This window comes from Podarcis melisellensis (genome assembly GCF_964234715.1).
Source record: "Podarcis melisellensis genome assembly, chromosome: 7".
Taxonomy (NCBI): Eukaryota; Metazoa; Chordata; class Lepidosauria; order Squamata; family Lacertidae; genus Podarcis; species Podarcis melisellensis.
This window is the reverse complement of record NC_138539.1, coordinates 24251291-24276331: the sequence shown is the minus strand read 5'-3', so window position 1 is coordinate 24276331 and position 25041 is coordinate 24251291. Positions and strand designations below refer to the sequence as shown.

The following is a 25041-nucleotide window of genomic DNA, read 5'->3' as shown; positions in this document are numbered from 1 at the left end:
CCAAGGGTGGCCGTGAAAGAGATTAATAGCTACTGGACAGATAGTATATTTAAAGACCCATTTCTTGGTGACTAGGTCAATGGAGACTATCCAAACATATCGTAGTGCATCCTTAGTTTTAGTATATACAGAATAGTTATAGGGTGAGTATGACTTTAGGACTTCAGGACGCGGGTGGCGCTGTGGGTTAAACCACAGAACCTAGGACTTCCCAATCAGAAGGTTGGCGGTTCGAATCCCCATGATGGGGTGAGCTCCCGTTACTCGGTCCCTGCTCCTGCCAACCTAGCAGTTTGAAAGCACGTCAAAGTGCAAGTAGATAAATAGGTACAGCTCCAGCGGGAAGGTAAACGGTGTTTCCATGCGCTGCTCTGGTTCGCCAGAAGCGGCTTAGTCATGCTGGCTACATGACCTGGAAGCTCTACGCCGGCTCCCTCGGCCAATAAAGCGACCACAACCCCAGAGTCGACCATGGCTGGACCTAATAGTCAGGGGTCCCTTTACCCCTTTACCTTTTATGACTTTTCTTAAGGATGCAGTTTATCATTGATTTGGGCCTTTAGAATTTCTTTTGCTTCTCTTCAGATGTCAATGTTTTGTACTCTACTGTTTTGAATTGGCTAGTGGCAGACTGAAGACACTTTTTTTGCATCAGAGGAGGGCCCTGCTGGGCTAGGCCAAAGGCTCATCTGGTCCAGGAACCTGTTATCACAGTGGCAACCTTGTACCTATGGGAAGCCCTCAAGCTGGATCTGGGCACAGCAACACTCTCCTCACCTCTGATTGCCAGCAATTGGTATTCAGAGACACACTGCTTCTGACCGAGATCCCCGAGTTCCCCAGTCATAATCTGGATGGGAACAAAATTTCTTAAATGTTAGGCTTGGGACTACATGGTTTGTGTCTTTTGTGGCCACAAGTTATAGGAAGGGTGCTAAGAGGCAAGATAGCTGAGATGATGGATTCCTGATTGGAAGGGAAGCACAGGGCATTAGAGATAGGGATATTGGACTGTGAATCAGATCAGGGGAACCTTCCACAGACCTATTTTGAACCACAACTCCCACCAGCCCAAGCAATCTGGTGGGCTGATGGGAAGTGTGATCCGAAACATCTGGGAGGTCCCAGGTTGGGGAATGTTGCTCTACTCACAATTGCAGCCTCCTATTTCTGCTTTTGGTTTAAAGGTGGGTGAAGCATAAGGAAAGCATGTCAGTACCTCTCAGCTAGTTTTGTTCCAGATCCCATTTGGAGTTATTTCCATGAAAATGTAGTCTCTTGCAGTTCTTGGGAAATGGTTACATTGGCATTAATGCTTCCAGTGGACAAAGATCAGAGATAACAGTTTCCCCCTTGAAAACAGAGAACCCAGATGCACCCAAACAGGCCATGGAATATGCTCTTTTTGCTGTTTCCATAGTAACTGAAATGAAAGATGGCTCCTGTGACCGAGAAGTGTCTGTTCAGACTGTTGTCCCATTTTTTCCTCATCCAACTGGTATATATCCACAAACCTGTCAAAGCAGTCATGCAATCAAACATGAAGAACTTTAGTAACTAGTTCCCTGTAGGGTATAAAGAAGTAATGTCTATATGGTGGTATCCAGATTTTCAATTACTGGAACTATAAAAGGATTGTAAGAGGAAGGCCTGTAAACAATTTCAGAGCTAATTCTGCTATCGAACCTCATTTGTAAATGAAGACTTTGTCAAATTAAATTGAAAGCAGGTAGTAACTATGAAGTGCTCTCTGTACTCTAATAATTTAGAAGTTTTGGATAGTGTAACTATCCAGTTTCCTTTTAAAACATGTTTAAAGAGAGAGAAACCCTTCCCATTAAGTGATGTTGAGTCAGAGAATTGAAAGTCACCTGTTATACCAAATGAGCCCCAAACAAGTTGTAACCTACTGAGCAAAACTCCATTCACAATTCCACCACACCTCTTGCAGTCACAAAGAGATCAATTGCATCTTGCAGTTGTAGGCATATAGAATAGATAAGAACAGGAGATTACATTGAAAGCATTTGTATATCACCCTGATAAATCTACACATGTCTATTTTACCATGTGTATATGCTGTGGGAATCTAATGCACGGCCAAACAGATTTCACTGCATGGAAAGTACATGCAGATTTTCTATAGGATGTGATATCCATGCCAGAAAATGTTGCACATACAGGAGCCCTAAGAAGGTCCCAATTATATGGTTTGGGCTCACATCTTAGGATCTTGGCTATTAGGGGAACAGGATGCACAGATGACTTATTTTCCTGTTTTGGTGCTTCCATGCAGCCACTTCATTGGAAAGATAGTCAAGACCTCCATTTTGGATGTTATGAAGGACAGGAAATAGGAAGTATGAATCACGTGTGCTTCCTATCATCTCTCCTCTTGAAGCTCGAAAACATACGCATTTGTAGCCACTGCACATGCTTTCATCATATTACTTGGGAGATGTCTCACAGTGAAATTGGGCCTAGATTTACCACCATCAAAATAAAGATTATCAGTTATGGCTTGGTGCTGGTGAATTTCAAGTTCTTCATAAAGCTGTGCACCACCAGAATGCATGGGCCTATTGAGAATGAGTCCTTACAGCAATTTTATATGGAATTATTATATCTGAATGGAATGGGATGAAAATTGTTAAGATTTTGAAACGCAGAAAAAATGTAGAAGAATGAAGACTCAAATCTAGCACGCTGGGAGGCCAGTTTGATAAAATCATATAATTTGACATATGAATAATTGGCATTAATAATTGTATTACTTGGATAAAATTGGTATTTTAGCCAATTAATGAGGCTGATAGTGGAACGGTGTTGGAAAATCAATAAAAACAGAGAGAGAGAGAGAGAGAGAGAGAGAGAGAGAGAGAGAGAGAGAGAGAGAATATGAGTCCTCTGCCTTCTCTTTGCAGTCGGTTTATTGTAAATTAATATTATATCGTTAGAATGTGCCATGCATCCTGGGGACAGACAAGTCCCATGTCATTGAGATGGGGAGAAAATGACAAGGGTTATAAATCCAGTATTCAATCTCTTTACTTCACTTGGAAAAACACAGAAGCAAAATGTCAATGGCATGGCTTGGTTGAGTTCAAAGGCCAAAACAAATTTTATGATTCTCTGTCAATGAGATTGAGGGGACATGACGTCTTTCTGGTCTGGAACACTCTCCTTTTGCATCTATGGACTCTAAATAACCCAGGGCTGGGAATGAGCAGGAAAGCAATCAATCTGTTTTTATAAAGAAAGGAATTATATAGAACAGCAGTGGCCAACTCCAAGGGGTGGGCATAATGCACAGTGTCAGAAGCTCCAGAGAAGGGACCATTACTTAGTGGTAAAGCATATGCCTTGCATGTAGAAGGTCCCTGGCTCAAAGCCAGCCATCCTTAGTCTTTTTTTAAAAAACCAGATTAGGTGGCACCCGATTGGAAAGACTTCTGCCTGAGATCTTGAGGAACTGCTGTCAGTCATAAGATGAAGCCAAGCTCTCCTCACTGTGATGTTCCCTTTTTCTTCCACAATAGTCTCCTGGGGCCAGCGCTAGTTTGAGATCCTCTGGAAGGTCTCATCTTCCTAGTGGGCTTATCTGGCAGTGGGTTGCAGTCCTCAGAGCAAAAAGGAGCTTCTGGCTGCCATTTTAAGCTCCTGCACAATGTATCGTTGCTCTAGGGTGTTGTGGGAAATAAAAATGGCATCTAGACCTAGCCACTCACACAATGGGGAGCCCAGGGCAGGCATTAGTGGTGAACTCTGCTAGGATTGCAGCAGCTGTCCAAGGATGCCGGCCCTGCATTGTCCCCATGGGTCCAGTGGCAGGGAAAAAAATTGTGTCAGAGTCTGAATGCTGCCTGTGAGATGCCACTGCTATAGAAGGATGATGACAGCAGACAGAAAAGAATAATTACTGCTGCAAAGAGCTAAAGCCTGGTACATATGATTTGCATGGGGTTTTTTAGCTGATTCCCTCCCCACCCACCCACACTTGTGGTAGCACTCTCAGCATGTCAGATGTGACTTTCTGGCCTTTTCACCACATTAAAACTTTCTACAAGCACAGCAGGGAGCAACCTCAGCACACACAGAAGAGGGGGAAATGGCTGACAATAGCACAGTAGTCATGTGTCTTAGCCTTGAGGTGGTTGCACTAGAGGTTTTTTGTGTGTGTTTTAGCTGACTTGAAAACCAAGCAAGCAACGTTCAGGAAACTGACATAAGTTTGCTTTGTTTGCAATCTAAACCTTAGGTTAGTTTTCCTGGAAAAGCGGCACATCCTGGAAAAGAGCTGGGATGTGATGCTATCACAGAAAGGATGTTGTCTAGATAGTGGAGGAGGTTACTCTTAGGGTGTTTAGCATTGGGAGTTCAGCAAATGATATGATTAGTATTTGCACTCATACATTTTGACAGGCCATCATTGAGTTTCATCACACATTAGGTCAGAATGGAAGCTTCAGTAACTTGGGGTGCATGTCTTAAAGATGAGGTGAGCATTATGATCACTGAGTTCTTCTCCACTTCAGGTTTTGTTGTGGGGTATAGAAGGTCTTGAATGCCACACCGCTTCTTTTGCGTGTGCTTTTTCTGGAGTCATTGGAGCTTTTTCTCACCAGAGTTTGGTGTACCAGCCCAGATTCTGTAATGTGAATAGTTTCTGTTTCTCCTCCGTTCACTACTGTAGGGATATCGCAGAGTGGGCAGTGGGGTCCGGAGGGAGCACACTCCCCACCAGCAGGCAGTCACAGTCTGCCTGCACGCGTGACCCTGGGGTGCAGGGCACATCCCCCCCCAGACAAGCCACAGCTGTCTGTACATCGTTCGCTCTGTCTGACCTTTTGTGGTCTGTAACCTTTGTCCCTGAGACCTTTTGTCTCCTTCGTCATACACTGTGCAAGGGGAAAATGACGCTGTGGAAACAGGTGCCAAAATAACTTTGTACCACCCCAAGATCTCGGGACAGAAGATGTGTAAAGGTCACAGGCCAAAATGTATTTGCCTGGCTTGCATATTTGTCTCAATAAAAGGAGGCTCCACAGGCCTAGCGAGCAGCTCGCTTCAGCTCACCTGTGCGCAGCTCACTGATGATCACCCCCAGTCTTGTGCCTACTTGTCCACTAACTCAGTCATGGTGGATCATGAAAAGTACTGGATGACATCAGAATGCTGCATCTCCAATTAGAATTGAACATGTGTTGATGTCACTGAGGGCAATGTAAATAAATCAGCAAACTTTTTTCTTGAGAAGTGCTGCAACATTTCTGAAAAGGGGAAAACTGTGAATAATTTTAGTCTGGCTCCAGTGCTATTTTAGATTTTTTTTTTTTAAATTGCATTACCAGCTCTGCAGATCCTACAACCTTAGGTGAAAATTCAGTGACCTGGTTGCTCATCAGTATGCCGCTGGTGTGAATCTGACCCTTTCAAAAGTACCTATGCAACCTTCACTTTTTGACATCCTTCTCTAAAGCGAGTTCTCCCTAGAACATTATCATTTTGACATTTGTTCCTTCTTTTCTCCCCTTCATAGCTCAGCTATTACCTCAGCTCAGATTACTCACAGATGCACTTCTAATCCTTGTCCAGCCTTGTGTCTGTTACTGTATATTTCATCTTTAATTGGCCTATTACTTCACTAAAGGGAAGATGTCCAACACTGAACTTTTTTGTGCTTGTTGCCTCTTAGCACACTTCCTTTCCCCTTTATCTGTTATGTTCTCTGTCGGATTTATCTTTGAAATTGTAACCGGAATCACCTGAGCCCTCGGCCTTTTGAGATCTCTCCATCTTCTCAGTGCCCTTTCCCCTCCACATAATGCTTATCAAACAGAATTTCTTCTTCATCCCTAATAGTAGTTTTTTTTTCTTTCTGTGGGTTCCTACTCCTGAAAATCAAAGTACATCTCATGCCATAGCACCTTTATTGTGGCCTCCACTGACAAGCCAGTTCAAGACTCCATGTCCTGACAAAAAAGCCCTGCCAGAACCTACTGATGACTTGGGAGCCCTGTTGTTGTTGTTGCTGCTGCTCCTAGTTATGAACTCCTACCTGTTCATTTGTCCTTCCTCTTTCTCTGGAACAAATCCCAGCCATCAGACAGAGAGGGCTGCTGAGCCGCTCTTGTGCTTCCTCATCCATTTACTCTCTACCTCATTGTGGGATGGCACTAGGGACAGACAGATCAGTCTATTTCAAGTCAGTTTCACATATGTTAGGAGGTCCCAGATTCAATTTCTGGCATCTCCAGGTAGTGATAGGCATGTCCCTAGTCTGAAATTATGCCAGTCAATGTTGACAGTACTAAACTAGACGAACCAATGGTCTGACTCAGGGCTTGTCTAGAAAGCCTAGAAAGCACAGGGCTGAGCAGTTTCTGTTAGCCCTGTGACTTTCCTCAGGAAAACCCGCTCTTTAGTGCGGAATTGGAGCAAATGTCAATCAGAGGAAAACTTCAGGTTTTCCTGGGGGAAAGCAGCAGAGCAAGCTGAAGTTTGGGTTAGCCCTCAGTGTAAGAAAATTCCCTGTTTATTCATCATCACCATCATAAATTTTATTTATACCCTGCCTTCCCTGGCAAAAACCAGGTTCAGAGCGGCTAACATCAAATATATGACACATTACCATAAAATCAAGCAATCAGTTAAAATGCATCTTAAAATCAAATTAGAATCAAAGTGAAGCCCAATCAGATGGCAATCCTCAAAGTAGGAATGAGGACCTTAAATGCTCATAAGTATTCCATTTTGTTTCTGCATCAATCAGCACATCTTTTAAAACAGCATGCGATGATTCACATTTTTTATGTATCTATTTTTTCACAAAGCGTACACTATTGTATGCAATTTTCCCTAAAAATTTGATTCTTGTTACCCATTTTAGCCCGAAATGAACATTTTAAAAAATGCCTTTAACCTAGAATACACATTTCACACACCTGTGTTATATTTATGAACCAAAAACTGAATTACAAAGTTCAGAAAATGTGAAAAGTGAGGAATAACTGCATTCTGATTAGCATCTTTGTCTAGGAAGTTGTGGCTAATGTGGACCAAATGAAATCCTCAGACAATTGGAACACTTTCTATACTGCTGCAGTGCAGCAGATCTTCTTTTTTCTCCCTGACAGTGGATAGTCTGCCTAGCCACACCACACTTTCCAGTTTCCCAGCCTCCGCTCCCACAGTCCACCTCCTTACCATCCGTGTTTCTAGGGAGAGAGTGTGGGAAACAGGCAGCCAATCCTAGTGAGTAGTAGTAGCTGCCACCCACTTGTCATGTGGGAGGAGTCAGTGCACAGTGGGAGTGGACAGCTAAGCCCCTCCCTCTAACCTGGAGTTGGCACTAAGCTGCTGTTCAGACACTAGTTTTTATTTCAGCTCATTGGTCTTATACCAAGTCAACCCATTGGTCTATCTAGCTCAGTATTGTCTACACCAATGTCTACCAACTTGGTGCTGGCTAGGGCTGATGGGATTTGTAGTCCGAACTATTGTAAGGGGCACCAAATCTACACTAACCAACAGCAGTGCCCCAGGCTTTCAGCCAGAGGTCTTTTTTTTTTTAACCTAGAGATGCCAGAGATTGATATCTTCTGCATGCAAAGTAAGTCCCACTGAGCTACAGCCCTTCAAAATTCATTGTTTTATACCAGGGGAGGCAATCTACATGACATAGTTCACACAGGCTCAGATATTGCTGTTTACCGGCTCGTCCATAGACTGGTTGTTTTGGAGAAGAAGATAATTTTATGAAGAGAGAAGCTTAATGGGGCCAGTAAAGCCCTAAACGGCCTCAATCCTGTATAGCTGAAGGAGCGTCTCCACCCCCATTGTTCAGCCCGGACACTGAGATCCAGCACCGAGGGCCTTCTGGCGGTTCCCTCATTGCGAGAAGTGAGGTTACAGGGAACCAGACAGAGGGCCTTCTCGGTATTGGCACCCGCCCTGTGGAACGCCCTCCCTTCAGATGTGAAGGAAATAAGCAGCTATCTTCTCTTTAAAAGACATCTGAAGGCAACCCTGTTTAGGGAAGTTTTTAATATTTAATGCTGTATTGTTTTTAACACTTGATTGGGAGCTGCCAATGGCTGGGGAAACTCAGCCATATGGGCAGGGTATAAATAATAATTATTATTATTATTATTATTATTATTATTATTATTATTATTATTCAGGAGCAGACCCTTGGCATTGCATTGCCTGTGCTTCACTTAATGCATGTTTAAATAGATCACAAAAAATGATTAAATGCTTCATGGTTCTGAATCCAATAGATGGTTCTGAGCACTCTGATGTGGTTATTGTTTTGAAATCGGATCATTGGATCTAAGCCCCACCCCCACCCCCTATTTCAAGGATTTAGCTTTCTAGTACATGAAAAAAGATGAGGATAGAGGCAGGTCCTTTCACCCTTCTAGTAAAATTCTTCTTGGGACTCCATTGAACTTGATGGATCTGGGCTGGGGAATCTGTGGCCCTTTGCGTGCTGTTGGCTTGCAACTTTCATCAGCTCCAGATAACAGGCCCAATGGTCAGCAACATCTGGAGGTTTCCCTCTCTTGCCCTAAACTGTAGAAAACAATGGATTAAAATACTGTAAGGAAATTGTTGCTCAATTGATTTGAATGGAGTGATTCCTCACTAGGTCAAATTACACAATGAATTGAAACACCATTGTATTACTTTTTTTAAAATGCAGACCATGGTGGGAAAGCAAATTCAGTACCTTGTTTTATTTATAGAAAACGGCGCTGAGCCATGCTTGGGATTGTATCTTAGTCATGCATTTGACACATGAATCTACGGCTGCTGTAATGAAATATGTAGCTAAATCTGTAGCCATTGTGCATGTTTTCTGTATCCAAGTTATAGATAGTCTGTTGTATTGTCATCGGGTGCTGTTTAAAAGGTGTTGAGTAAGTTTCCACTCAGACTGTTAAATACCGGTGGCATTCAGGGAATCTCTTATGCCTCGTGAAATCAGATCTTCCCCCTTCCCTTCCCCTGGAATGGAAAAGCTGGGAGGCGCTGCCAAAAATGAATAAGCATCCATAATGAAACATGTCATAAACATCCTGCTTGTGTTATATTTCAGCTCTGCAAAAAGAAAGTAATATATTATTTAAAAATCTAAAGTAATTCACTTTGCTAAACCTCTCAATCCAATATCAATGCAACAGTTACTTTCATGACATATGTAACTTGCACCTCCATTTAAAATCCCAACCAGCTAAAGAGGAAAGTCATGTGGATTTTGAAAGACCTTGTTCAATACACTGCTTGCTTATTATAGCTTACAGATTTAAAGCTACAACTATTCGGGCAGGAGTTTGGTTTTTATTTTTACTTTCCTTTTTGCATGAAAAGTGGGTTCATAAGGAGCTCTGGTGTTTCTCCTCTCAAGTAGCCAATGAAAGAGTCAAATTGCCGTGCCCAAATTTATCAATGGGTGCCACTGGCTACAGAGTGCCTACTGAAGCCAGAAGGTTTCTAATAGATTGCAATTCATTTTAAGACTCCACCTTCACAACCAGAAGGCGGAATGCCCTACTCTTCTTAAAGTGCCACTTTTGCAAGCAAAGAAAGCTACATGCCATAGGGATCCTCTGGTACAGCAGGTAGACAAACATCATGCTTGCAGAATTGGCTTTGTTTACCACTAGAACACCAAGGTTCACTAACCAAAGCCTGGTTCAAGTCATTGCTATGGGGGTGGAGCCGGATGTGAGGCATGGTTTTGGGGCACAGCCAGATACTTCTTGCACCCCATGCAACTTGGGTTAACTTGCATATTCTAAAGCAAATCTGCACCTGAGTTACTGCAGACCAGGCATTCCAACACAAAACACTTGAAGTGACCAGTCCAAGGCAACTGATCAATTTTCCTATATTGAGGCACAGAACAGTGCAGCTTGAGAACTAAGAAATTAGCAGAGCAAGCAGTCTAGACATCCCTGAGAATGCCTTGCCTCACAAACATGACATGAGCACCACAGCGTGCTTCTCGCTAGGGTTCCTCAGCAACTGACATCAGAAGCACACCACCTCTGATCCAGGAAATAACATATAGCCACTGTGATGGCAAGCTATTGATAGCCTTCTTCTCCATAAATATGTCTAACCCCCTTCTAAAGACACCCCAGTTGAGGGCCACCAACATATCTTGTGGTAGCAAATACCTTTGGTTAGCTGCAGGGTGTAAAGAAGTACTTTCAGAACAGACAATAGCATTCAGCTTCATTTTTGACACTGGTTCTAGTAGTAAGAGAAAGGGATAAAAACATCTTTCTTCACATCATGCATAATTTCCTACATCTCTATCATGTGCCCCCTTACTCGAAACCCCACCTTGCAGTGCATTATGCAGCACATCATTTGGTGCCAGATGCCCAAGAAGGTGGAAAATCATTTTCCAGCCCTGTCATATATATATTTTTGCACCCATTTATATATACACATACATATTATACAATCTAATCCCTCCCTGGCATTTAGTGCCTATTATCAGTAATCCCCCTAGTTCTTCTGAAACATGCTGCCCCCATTTGCTGAGCCAAACTTGCATTATTCTGCATCTGAAATGTTACCAACATCCGGTACATCTTATGGCCAGTAACCCAAAAAGCACAGAATTTTAGGCTTCTCTGCAGACTTTTAAAAGATCACACAAAAACTAAACACCTGACCTGAGGCTGACCAGAGACCACATGTGATGGCTTTAATGTGACTACTGTTTTTATTATCTTAATATGACATCATTGGCCATCTGGCTGGTTTGAAAGGGAAAGGAAGCTCTAATCCTGTGCTGTAATAGTAACTAAGAAGCGCACGAGTAAATCTCTTGGATTTTTTTTTACGTTTTGCTCTTGAAACTAACAGACCCGTTCTGCTTGTAGTCATAAAATGCTATTTTTGTAGCTCTGTGCCTCCCAGTTTATCTTGCTACATTACACACCCATTGTAATATTTTGCATGATTTTGGTTCAGTTTATCCACTTATTTTTGGTTTGCACCTTTGATGCACAACACACACAAAGTAGCCTTCACTAACCAGGTACCTTCCAGATGTTTTGAACTACAGTTCCCATCAGCCCCAGCAAGCATGGCCGATGGTCAAGGATGATGGGAAATGTAGTCCAGAGCATCTAGAGGACACTGGGTTGGCACAGACTGAAATAAAGCAACCAGTGATTATGGACTGCTAGGCTATACTGTACTCACTTACCTGGAAGTAATACCCATTGAACTCTTTAACGTAAATTGCACAGAAGATGTAGGAGATGGCTTAAATAAAGAAACTATATGTACATAGTTTTCAAATGGACTTTTCTAGTTAATGTTAATGGTCCTAACAGTGCATTGGCTCAAACCACAGTTTACCATTTTGTGGATGAACTTCAGGATAATGGACCTGGGAGTGCAGGGAGAGGTACAAACAACCAAACTTAGGAAACAGCCTCATAACATATGAGACCCTTTGGTCCATCTAGCTCAGTATTGTCTACACTGACTGCCAGCAGTTCTCCATGGCTCCAAGCAGGGTTCTCTCCCAGTCCTACCTGGAGATAGAAACCTGGACCTTCTGCATGCCAATCAAAACTGCCCAACCTTGGTTCTGGAGATGCTCTACCCTTGAGCTACAGCCCTTCTCTGTGCACTATCGAAAAGGAAAGAGAAAAGGGTGGTAACTGAAAGACATGTGGCAGTGATGGGTCGCAGATATGAAGATGCTGACCTGTGGTGATGTGGACATAGGAACGTAGAGCATAGGAAACATCTAGGAAGCTGGGACGCTGCCTTACACCAAGTCCATCTAGGACTGACTGAGAATGGCTCTCCCAGCCCTGCCTAGAGATGAACCAGGGACTTCCTGCATACAGAACATGCGCTGCAGCCCTTGCCCTGTGGAGAAGAGAGAGAGTGTGCTACAGGGTGCAAAGACATCGGACAAACAGACAGAGAGGTTCAGAGAGACCTGTGGAGGTGCAGACAGAGGAAAGCGGGATGCAGAAGGGGAAAGGTGGTTAACAGGAAATGCATTTGAAAGAAAACATTTACAATCCTGACCAAAGTGCTTCTCTCCTCCTCACATACTCATGCAGCCCTCTTGTGGTAATAAAAATGCAAAAGTGGCCCTCATCTCAGATGTGATGCGAGTGGTCCACTCCTAGTTTAGGGTTATCTCATAAATGCTTAGAAGAAGAAGCAAATTCAAATAGAGCTCTTTTTTAAAAAAATTGCTCACTTAATTCCCCCTCTTTTTCTTTTTAAAAATAACTTAGGGCTCCGTCCCAAGAGAACTCTGCGTCTACTGCTTTGGACTGGAGAAGAACAAGGCGGAATAGGAGCTGAACAATACTACAAGATGCATAAAGTAAGCAGACTGGTGGAGCAATATGTATTTCATGACAGTAGCCATTCCTTTTGCAGTTTGATTTATTTAATTTCTTACTTCAGATGTATGGGATGAAGGGAAGCAATGAAGCTATGAAATGGTTTTGGCCTAGAGACTAAGCCCAGTTTTTATGAGGGAAAATTAGGATCCCCATTAGGATGTAGGAAACAAACAAGGCATATTATCCAGATAAGTATCAGAAACAAACGCCATCATCCGAGAAGCTAGGGCAAAGAGAGGGTTAGATAAAACGTTTGCACTAAGCATAACTTAGATTCCAAACCATTGTTTCATTTCAGACATATAGGCAAACCATGATTTGAGAAGTTCTTTTCCTTGCCTCCCCTGAGAATCCCTCCAGCAGCCTCCAAGGGTGGAGCAACACCCCAAACCATAGCTTGTCCTTGCTGAATGGGGACTGATGGGGGCAGAGGCCCAGAAATACCCAGAGGGCACCAGTTGGGGGTGGCTGCCCTACACATTGACAAACTGCTAACTTGATTTTCCACAAAGCAAAATTTAAAGCGAATTTGGAGTTTCCTCGACAAGAGAAATTTTGAAGAAAGCTGAAGCTCTTTCAGTTGAAGTAACATTTCCCAGGGAGGTTTTTTCACATTCTTGCGTGTGATAGACCCAACAGTCACCCTTCTTTGCATCACTTGCAGTCACACCAACCTGTTTGTTCTTGATTTTAATTACAGGAGTGTACATCTTCTCTTCTCATGAGGTGGCCAAAGTATTGGAGCCTCAGCTTCAGGATCTGTCCTGAGTGCTCACTAGAAGGACAGATCCTGAAGCTGAGGCTTCAATACTTTGGCCACCTCATGAGAAGAGAAGAGTCCCTGGAAAAGACCCTGATGTTGGGAAAGATGGAAGGCACAAGGAGAAGGGGATGACAGAGGACAAGATGGTTGGACAGTGTTCTCGAAGCTACCAGCATGAGTTTGACCAAACTGTGAGAGGCAGTGGAAGACAGGAGTGCCTAGCGTGCTCTGGTCCATGGGGTCATGAAGAGTCGGACACGACTAAATGACTAAACAACAACACCACATTTTTATCAGCACTGCAGTAGATGGGGGGGGGAGGTTAACCCTTTACTTTCCCACTCTGATATTGATTAAAATCTCCACAGATTGAGGTCAAGCTTGGGGTAGGAGGAAGCTCCCATTAGCATCATGGGATCTTTTGTCCTTAGCTGAACTGCAACACTAGAGGAGGGGGGTGTTCATTGAGAGTGCAGTGGGGGAGGAAAGGGTTAAACCACCCCTCACTGTGCACTGCATTCCTGATATTAAAAAAAAATCCCCCCTCTCTGGCTGCCTGCAATTAAATAAAGTAAAACCAATGATGTGGCTGCAAGTCATACAGGTATAGTCAAATGTAGTTAGGCCCTTAGGATCATGATTTGTGAGGCTTTCCTACAAACTGCAGCAGAGTGTCTTTCAGTTTAGATTGCTGACTCTGATATCTTTGTGCCTTGCAAGCTGGGGGTGACAATGTTTTCCTTTCATGGCTTACTACGTGCCGAGTTGCGCATATGCTCTGCATTTGTCCCGCCTTGCAAAATCATTTTAAAAATATATTCCGCCATGACTAGATCTTATGGATATCATCAGTGGTTTTCAGAAATAATTGACTGTTTGCGATTTGGGCTGGAAGAAAAGAGGAGCAAAAGAGGTTATGCTATGTGCCTCGTTTATTTTAACGGTGTACTTTATGACAAGAAGTTGGACTCAGATCAAGAAGGATGCTTCTACGACAGCTTCAGAATGTGATTTTTTTTTTGCCAGTTAGTGTTAGCCATATAGAATGAAACATGTTCAGAAAATCGCCGACATTTTTTGTGGCGCCTTATAACTTTTTAAACAATCCTTTTAAAATTAAAAATTCGGCTGAATGTAACATGCAACAGCATTTCCATGTTTTTTGTGGGATTTGTTTGCAATTGTCTCTTCAAAGGATGGTATGAAATGAGGGATAACTTGATAAAATTGTCTCTGAGCCAATGTGATCATTGTATAAACATGTCATTGCTAACCTAGTTATAATAATAATAATAATAATAATAATAATAATAATAATAATAATAATAATAATTTATTATTTATACCCCGCCCATCTGGCTGGGCCTCCCCAGCCACTCTGGGCGGCTTCCATAAAAACCAAAAATACAATAAAATATCACACGTTAAAAACTTCCCTGAACAGGGCTTCCCTGAATCCATATGACTTCTTATAATTACTTCCTCAAAAATTAAGAAGTAAACTTTATGTAGAAGCCACCAATTGCAAACTATATAGGTATATGTGTATGCATATATATGTTCATATACATGTTTGTGTTTATACACACACACAAGAGAGAGAGAGAGAGAGAGAGACAGAAACACGGGCATACACATGGATGGTGGAGTTGCTAGGTTCATCAATGGAGGAAGTGTGGCTGAGCCATGAGACCCCAACAACCCCCCTGGACTATGGGGGAGAGGACTTACTTGAACCCCCATGGTGGTTAGAAGTCTAGTAATGGGTCTACATGTGTGGTTCACTAGCAACCTTCTCTTATGTGGTCCTGCTGAAATAAATATAATTGTGTTCACCTAGGGCAGAACTGAACACTGCAAACAAATTACCGTATTTTTTGCTCCATAAAATGCACCTAGTTTTTAGAAGGGGAATGCAAGAAAAAAAAATATTCTTTAAAGGGAGTGCTGAGCCGAGCCTGTATGCATCCCAGGCTCGGCTCAGCGCTCCCTTTCACGAGCCGCGTGGAGCATGTGTGCGGCGCATGCAGGCTTTTCCCCGAGGAGGGAGAAGGGCTCTGTGCGGCTCTTTAAAGGGAGCCCGGCTCTTGGGGGCTTTTCCAGGAGGTGGGGGAAGGGACTGAGAGGCTAAGCCAGAAGGTAGAACAGCAAGAGGGAGCACTGCGCAGCGATCCCTCTCGCTGTTCTGGCTTCTGGGATAGCTGTGCAGCCTGCATTCACTCCATAAGACGCACACACATTTCCCCTTACTTTTTAGGAGGGAAAAAGTGAGTCTTATAGAGCAAAAAATATGGTATTTGTATATTCCCTTCCCTTCCCTTCACCATAATGTCCTAGAGTAGCAATACTCTATACAATTATGAAAACATAAAATTGATACAATTATAAGACAGGTAAAACCATTCCAAATGGAACCTGTTGTGTTTTTTACATGTGGAATCCATTTTTATTACAGAGATGTGGCATTTTGAAGAAATGGCAAGGAGGGGATTAAACCTTTCCCCCCTTTTCTGTGCAACTCCCCTCCCTGTAGAGTTCTAAATTTAAGTTTATGAGTTAAATGAGTTTATTGGGGGAGGGGGAAGAACCGTGGGAAAAGTGGTAGGTCTGTGAAGGCGAAATATACACACACAACTTCAAACTGCCCCCTCTCGAAGCAGCTTCTCTCTAACAAGAAGATGACAGAGTTTTGTCACATCCATGCATGTATAATGCTTATTCTACCCTGGGTTTTCTCCCTCAGCATCACTTTCCGATATAGACTCACGCTCCCTTGCTTTGTGCTGCTGCTAATCTTATTTATTGAAAATCTTGACAGGGAAATGTTATAAATAATTCCATTTAATATTCTAAGCATGAAAGATTTATCTAAATAATGGGGGGGGGTAGAAAAGAGACCCTGAGCATTACTGAATTATACCCAACTATTTTATACCATCTAGATGGGGGAAACTGCTTTTTATGAGGATGGGAAGAAATCAGAAAGATAAAATGTGATTTTGAAGGCTTCCCCCCACCCATCCCTTTTCTATTCAACCTGTTCTGTCTGCTGTAATTGTATGTTTGGTATGTATCTATCGACAGGGAAGTCTAATTAGCATGAGGTGGCAAATATAAACTGATTAATACTGTAAATAATGCCTTTTTTGCACAAAAAAACATCTTAACCTTTCGCAGAGTTGCCGCACACATTTGCAAGAAATGGATTGTGAAAATATGAACATCTCTTGTCGATCGTAATTATTCACAGACAAATATGATCCATCATTTAAACTTTCCATCTTTTTAAGTTTTAAAGGTTACTTTTTAAAAGATGATTGGATAATTCATTTAAGAGGATGGATTTATTATGCGACTGGCTGATTGCAAAGGAGAACATAATTAAACCTTTTCAATTAAGAGAATAATTATTAGCAAGAGGCAAATACGGTGACAAAACAGATATCCTCATAGCATTAATTTATACCACATGCATTCATAATCATAGAGTGCTGCTTTGGAGCACAGCAGAATAATAATAGAATACATACTTTGGTAACTGTCAGAAACGCCATGAATATTGGAGGCCCTTTGGAAACATTGTAAGTGTCTGACATTTACAAAGTTCCATTGTCAAATAATCAATTTTATCCCTGTTTTTCCAAGGCAGGCTCATAACTGTCCAAAATAAGCCTCTTTATACAACCATGTTACTTTCCAAGACATCTCAAGAGCCACCAACTGCTCTTTTCAACAAATGGCCCCACATTAAATATGATTTGTGTCAGCTTTTGACAAGCAAGGCTAGGACACATCTAAGACTGAGATAAAATGAATGCTTTCGTTGATGTTTTCTTTAGGAACTATACTAACAAATCAATTCATTCAAACGCACCAATCAGCAGCAGCAGCAACAATCATTGCAACGGATGTTTTCATACCCCATCCCCATCTATAGCAATATTGTTGTTGTTGTTGTTTAGTTGTTTAGTCGTGTCCGACTCTTTGTGACCCCATGGACCAGAGCACGCCAGTCACTTCTGTCCTCCACTGCCTCCCACAGTTTGGTCAAACTCATGCTGGTAGCTTCGAGAATACTGTCCAACCATCTCGTCCTCTGTCGTCCCCTTCTCCTTGTGCCCTCCATCTTTCCCAACATCAGGGTCTTTTCCAGGGAGTCTTCTCTTCTCATGAGGTGGCCAGTGTATTGGAGCTTCAGGATCTATAGCAATATAGAATACTGTAAAATGTAAGACAGTCATAGTAATAAATTAAAATATAACAAAACACAGAGCAGTACACTGATTACTGTGCAGGCCAGAGAGATAGATATATAGATGATAGATGATTAGATAGATAGATAGATGATAGATAGATAGATGATAGATAGATAGATGATAGATAGATAGATAGATAGAGATAGATAGATGATAGATGATGATAGATAGATAGATAGATAGATAGATAGATAGATAGATAGATAGATAGATGATAGATAGATAGATGATAGATAGATAGATAGATAGATGATAGATAGATGATAGATAGATAGATAGATAGATAGATAGATAGATAGATAGATGATAGGCGGTAAAGGCAGGAGGTAAAGGACATTTCTGTGCGCTCTAGATTCCGTCACGGTGTTCTGTTGCGCCAGAAGTGGTTCAGTCATGCTGGCCACATGACCCAGAAAAACTATTTGTGGACAAATGCCGACTCCCTCGGCCAGTAAAGCGAGATGAGTCCCGAACCCCAGAGTCGTTCGCGACTGGACTTAACTGTCAAGGGTCCTTTACCTTTAACCTTCCAAAGGTCCTTTACCTTTACCTTTATGCCAGGGTGAGCAGGCAAACAGCAATTTGCAAACTGATACATGGGCCAGTACATCACAAGGAGTCCACGGTGTTTCATGTAGCAAACAAATATGATTTTCAGCTTGGGGGGGGGGACTAGTAAAAGGTAAAGGTAAAGGACCCCTGGACGGTTAAATCCAGTCAAAGGCTACTATGTGGTGTGAATGAGTTTATTGCAGTGTCTTACTGCGAATTAGGACTATAGAACGGAGACTTAATAGCGAACCTGTTATGTTGCAGCTTCTCGTGAAGCTTGTTTGTATGCATGGACAAGTGTTGGTATGTGTGTGTTTTAAGCGAAGATAGCAGGAATTTTTCATCACACAAAAGCAAGTATGGTGTTTCCACCCCCTTCATGTCAGCACTGTTATATGTTTTTAAGAGGTGTGCAGTCAGGGAGAAGGAAATAGTGCAGAGGGTCATGAAAAGGAGGGGAGATAAGAATAGATGCAGGCAACGGACGCCTGGGGCAGAGAATCTATTTGCTTTCTCAGAGTTTCTTCTGGAGATGCTTTGGCCTCTATACTACTTGCATTGGCCTAATTCTTCAGGCAGTAACATCAGCTGGAGGTGTGGGGGGGGTCTAGGGAGAGAACAACCTGATAACCCCATTCTTGTGGTATTTGTCCACCAGTGCTAAAATGGGTGGAGGCACAGCATTTAAGAAGTCATAGCAAGTGTAATCTTAAAAGAGCTTTTTGTTTCTACAGCATTTTTTCCATCCCTTTCAAATGCATTCTTTACACATTTAGCAACGCTGTAAGTCAAATGTGGAGAGCCAGTGTGGTGTAGTGGTTAAGAGCGGTGAACTCGTAATCTGGTGAACCGGGTTTGCGTCTCCGCTCCTCCACATGCAGCTGCTGGGTGACCTTGGGCTAGTCACACTTCTCTGAAGTCTCTCAGCCCCACTCACATCACAGAGTGTTTGTTGTGGGGGAGGAAGGGAAAGGAGAATGTTAGCCGCTTTGAGACTCCTTAAAGGGAGTGAAAGGCGGAATATCAAATCCAAACTACTACTACTACTACTACTACTACTACTTCTTCTTCTTCTTCTTCTTCTTCTTCTTCTTCTTCTTCTTCTTCTTCTTCTTCTTCTTCTTCTTCTTCTTCTTCTTCTTCTTCTTCTCAGTTTCTTTGGGCTATTTTTAGATATTGTGTTCTTGTGTACCACTTTTTTTTGATCTGCAATGCAGTTTATATCAAAACAACATGTACCGACAGGAGTCATACAGAAAAAGATACAATTAGAATACAATTAGAAACTCAAAATCATTTTAATCCTATAAGAATATCTAGATTGCATTTCATCCTCGTTTCTTTTCAAGCTACAAAACTTGCAGATCTGCATATTTTATTAGAAACCTGAGCAAGGTGATTATCATTTCACTACACACAAACAGAAGGAGAGGTGAGAAAAGCTACTGCAATGCTATAATTAGCTGCAGAACTTCTAGACTTCCATGGTGACGCACAAGTGTAGGTATTACTGCTGGCATACTAGTAGAAAACTTAACAAAGGTGATCAGTATTTTTTTTTTGTCTTATGTACTGAGGAGACTAGCAAACAAACCAATTGCAATATTTAGCGACATATCTTGAAGGTAGGAAATACATCAATGAAAAAGGGTACCAGAAAAAGGCAAAGATTTGCTTAAAATTATATATGCTAATTTATACATATAGATGAAATTTAGAAATAACTACTATGATTTATGTGGAAAAGTAGTACATCTCACCATGGTGGGGAAATCAGTGACTAGATTATGTTGGTGCCAGCTCCATCTGCTGCCTAGGTGCAAACTGTCAATGGGTAACACCAATATCTCTTTCCCTTCTTAGGTCCCCGTCCCCATTTATATTTAAATGGGAGTAGAAATGATACCATTTAAGGCAGGGGTGGGCAATCTTTTCCACAGCCAGATGCCACTGAATTACAAGTCGCATCAGCCTCAGCAAGCATGGTCAGTGTCCAGGGATGGTGGAAGTCATACTTCAACAACATCAGGGGCAGAGATTCTCCAACTCTGCTTTAAAGAGAGGTTGCCTTCAAACAGAGAACTATTCTCTGACAGCCCATTAAACATGGCTAACCCAAATGGCATGGTGAAGAGCACACCCCCAAATGATGGAGATATTCTGATTGAAGGTAATATTCTCCTTATATTTACATTGGGAAACCAGGTGCATGTGACTTGTTCATGCTCAGCTTGGCCTCGATTTCTGTGGCTAGCCCGGTTATGACACTTTCTTGAGTTTTAAAGGCTACAGGCAGGGTGGCAGTCAGCGAAACAGGAAGATGCCAACCTGCACTGGCATCATACGCTTCCACCCCCTTTCCACCCCCGTACTGGAGTCGCATGGCTTCTGAGTCCTGGCGAGATCTTGCGAGAGGTCTGCAAGATCCCACGGAGGTCTGTGGGGCTCTTGCAAAATTTCACTGGGACCCAGAAGCCACTGTCTCACTTCTCTGGCAGCTATGGTGGGGTACACCCGCAGAGGCGCCCCTTGGATTCTGCCGCCTAAGGCAGCTGCCACAGTCTGATCACGGATGGGTTGACCCTGCCTACCAGATAGATGTCGAAAGCACGAGAGAGCTGCTTACCTTCTAAATCTAAAGCTGCTTACCTGCCAAATCTAAGCCTTTAAAGTTGCATGAGTTGTAAATGAGTTGTGTTACTGAGAGCTTTTTGTATGCTGATCTTAGACTTGCAGTACTACTGTCAGTGGTAATGACAGTATTGATCAAGCATTGCATTTCAGGCAGAGGGGGTCAAAAGTGATTTAAGATATACAGCAAATCTGTCCAGATGCTTCTGCTTGGATAAACCCAAGATGTAAAAATACAGTAGTTAAAATGCACGCATTGTAATCATGTGTTGTGTTTTATTAATACTTCATAATAGCGACAGCATTTAGCACAAATTGCTTTCAGGGACATATCCAGTCCGTGAGCTGCCTGTTAGTCACCCCCATATTAGACTAATAAAAAAATCACTCATATGGGAGAGGTTTTGGGTGGAGAGAAAAGTGAGCAGCCAGAATTGGTATTGTACATGGACGCATTTCCACTTTGAATTCTTAGGATGCTTTCAAATGACCTGTTTAAAATGCATGTCAGGTTCTAATATTAACAAAAACTCACTTCAGATCTGAACAAAAAAAGGCCAAAAGTCGAATTCAGCCATATCAAAGCCATGGAGGTTCATGGCTTCCTGGGAGCTGAGAAATAATAATGCATAACAAAAGTGCCAGTTCATGAATTTTAACGACCTGCTAATTACCCTTTTTCTATACCTTGCTTCATGGCTTCCTGGGGCTAGGAGACAGCTGTTCTCTACATTTGCAACACAGGAAGACCACACCTTGTTGCTTTCCAATCTATAGAACTTATGGAAAGCATAATAATAATAATACACTTCTTTTACAAACATGTACCACCAGACTCCACCATTAGCACTTCTATATTCCTGCATTTATTTTGTACATTTATATCCCAGTGTTCTTTTAACTCAAGGAGGCATCGATAGGTGGACTTCCATTTATGCAGACCCAGACTTGCTTAAATTCAGGAGGGCAACTCCTTCATTTGTCCTAGATGACCCTTCCAACTCTACAATTCTATGATTCTATGGTTATGTTCTACCTTCATTGCCGGAGGCAATATGCTTCTGAACACCAGTTGCTGGGAATCAGACGTGAGGAGAGTGCTGTTAATCTCATGCCTGCTAGCAGACTTCCCATAGGCATCAGATTGACCACTGTGAGAACAGGATGCTGGACTAGATAGCCCTTGGAGCCATCTTTGGGCATAAAAAGTACTACAGGTATGCAACATCAGCACCAGCCTCTGTGTTGGCCAGAACTGGTGAACCATCCCTTTGAGGGAGGGCCATAGCTCAGCCATTGAGCACCTGCTTTGCAAGCGGAAGGTCCCAATATCATTCCCCATGATCTCCAGGTAGGGCTGGGAGAGACTTCTGCCCAAAACCTTGGAAAGCTTCTGCAAGTCAGACAAAATGGAGCCAGATGAATCAGTTGGTCTGTAAGGCAGCTTCCTATGTCCTGCCTTTGTACGGTCGGCAGAATTGTGCCTTCAGCTTGCTGTCCTCCATTTTACCAGATGATGCTGCCAATCTTGGGGCCTTCGAGTGGAGAATGTGCCCTCCAGATTTGGATGTGGCTGCAATGCCCACAACCCCATCCTGGCCCTGTCAGCAGGCATGCAGAGAGTTAAGTAAGCTATACCCTTTGACAAAATGTGTTGACTTATTTCCCCCACCCTGCTGTCATGTACTGTGGTGAGAGTGTCACATTGTACAGTCAGAGGCAGGAGCTCAGATCGTTGTCTGACGAAAGTGATTATCTCAGTGGACTGATATTTTAATGAGCTTGCATATTTGAATGAGTCCTCCAATATGAGGAGAGACGGAGGAAACAGCTGAGCCCACAGTTAATCTTTGGCTCATACAGGCACTCTTGACTTAAATTACCTAGGAGAATATAGCCTGATCGGAGCTTGTTTTGACAAACTGCAGTTATTTTTTCGCCGTCTGACAGGAAACGAAGGGCAGCACAATTCATACAAATATACACTCTTCATACATTTCTAAAGTGTTTGCGGCCTCTGAGCTAGCAGAAGCAAAAATGCTTTCTGAAGGGGTTTGCGTTGCCTCACTCCCCCCCCCCGCCAGCAGACTTCTTATACCTCACAGTTATTCATTCTGCTGAAATAAACTCTTAAAGGATGGTCTTCAGGAGGCAATGAACCCACTTTTCACATCTGAGATCTGTTTTGCTTTGTGTGTGTTTCCCCCCCATACTGGTTTCTCTCTGCAGAAAAGTTCTGTTTTTAAGGCATCTCCCAACATATGCTCAAAATTAACGGTTACAGTAATACATGAGGAATGATGGAGGGATGGGGTGGGTGAGGGGTGTAGCCATATCATGTGCTAAGGGTGGTTCATGTTCTTGGTTTCATATTAGAAACATATGCAAAGCATTACAAAAATGGATAACAATGAACTGATGCCGTGTTGCCAATAGCTTTCAAAAATCTACCATAATAAAACATTCTCTCTCTCTCTCTCTCTCTCTCTCTCTCTCTCTCTCTCTCTCTCTCTCTCTCTCTCTCTTTCTCATAATCTGCCCTGCTAAGTTAATATTAGCACTGTGAGATCCTTGGTTGCTTCTCCCACCATTGTGAGAGGGAAACATATTTGTTTCATGCAACTCTCATCACCCAGGCTCAAATTGGCCCCTAAAAGACATCTTGCTTCCCTTATTCAGTTCCTGTTTTCATGATTTATATGCAGAGATAATGTTTTAAAGTTGTGCTTTACAAGCACCCCTAATAGCAACAACATGAGCCAGCTCCTCAGACTCTCATGACAGTGAGTAACTTTGCGAGCCATGTGTGGTGCTGTATACACCATTAAAAAGCAGGCTTTTCCTGACAGCACTCACCAAATGGTAACAGGGTTTTTTGCTAAACCCACAAATACATTACTGTGGCACGTAAGGTTGCTTTAAAAAAAATATCAGAGTAGTTGCTCAGTTTTGTGTGTGTAAAAGCCTGAATTTTGGTACTGGTTGCCCGATTTATCACTTCAGTAAAACTGGTAAGGGGAATTGTAATAGATGTCGGTAGCATAATTTTCATATGCTTGAAGCGTGTAACCCCCACAAGACACACACACACACATACATACACACACACACACACACAGAGAGAGCACACTAAGAGGTTAGGTTGTCCAGGTCAATTTCCCAAATATTATCCAGCATTCATAGAGAGCTACAATTTCTTCAGCTGCCATTCCACACACTAAGGTCCAGCTCCAAAGGCCTGGCGATTCCCTCACTGCGATGAGTGAGGTTACAGGGAACCAGGCAGAGGGTCTTCTCGGTAGTGGGGCCTGCCCTGTGGAACGCCCTCCCATCAGATGTCAAGGAAATAAACAACTATCTGACTTTTAGAAGACAGCCCTTTTTAGGGAAGCTTTTAATGTTTGATGTTTTATCACGTTTTTAATATTCTGTTGGGAGCTGCCCAGAGTGGCTGGGGAAACCCAGCTAAATGGGTGGGGTATAAATAATAAATTGTTGTTGTTGTTATATAATGAAGGCATGTGTCGGAGGGCCAGGATCAAGGCCAGCTAAGTCATGTTGAACTGAGACATTCATCTCAGGTGGCATGTATGCTACTGCTGGCCTTGACCAACAGAAGCCTCCTAGGAAGAGCAACATCCTGCTGCAACCATGTGATGCTCCTTCTCCTCCATTCTGCCACAAGGTGGACCCTTCTTCAGAGCAGTGCATTCTGGGTGAAGCAACTGAGAGACTGCCTGTGCTGCCACTGCTTTGCCACAGTGGCTAAAAATTTTGTTTAAGCATAGGCAAAAATGAAGTTTGAACAAAACGTCTAGCCATTGTGGCAGCACAGGCGGTCTCTCAGCTGCCTGGCCCAGAATGCAACACTCTTGAGGGAGGACTCTACCTTGCCTATTTCTTAGACCATGGAATGGAGGAGAAGGAAAGATGGTTTCTGCCCTTGCAGTGGCAAAAGGGGGGGGGGACGAGGCAGGATGTGCGGCGGCACTACTAACCACTAACATCCAGGGATTGAGGAAGACGAGGCAGAAACAGCAGGAGAATAGATAAGGAGGAGGAAGGGGTAGTGAGGGCAGCCGCCACCACCTCAGCCAGCACAGATTCCCACCACAAGATTGGCAGGGTATAAATAATAAATTATTATTATTATAACAGATATCCATTGGAACATCTGTATGAGGTCCCTTTGCATGTAACTTCTTACAGTCATTCTCACAAACATGTGTGGGTTGGGGGCAGAGATTGCGCCACCTCTCATTGTCATCATGCTGTGTAAATGGACAACGAAGCAGGACTCTGATGTAGCAAAGTTGCTAAGGGACTGAGCTACAAACTAGGAAGTCCCACTTCAGTTTCATTTCAGCCATGAATGATGAATGTGGGCAAGCAGGGAGGTAGTATTCAGTCCCTAAATTAACATTTGGGTAGTCCC

General features: G+C 42.8%; 1 protein-coding gene across 4 annotated transcripts in view; it reads left to right on the top strand.

Annotated features, from left to right (window-relative positions):
- CPQ (carboxypeptidase Q) overlaps positions 1-25041 on the top strand; it is a 161739-nt gene that overhangs the window by 104952 nt on the left and 31746 nt on the right. For all 4 annotated transcript variants that reach the window (XM_081919787.1, XM_081919788.1, XM_081919789.1 and 1 more), the window contains one exon: positions 12291-12382. In XM_081919787.1, the coding sequence (XP_081775913.1) occupies positions 12291-12382 (92 nt within the window). The remainder of the gene's footprint in view (positions 1-12290; positions 12383-25041) is intronic.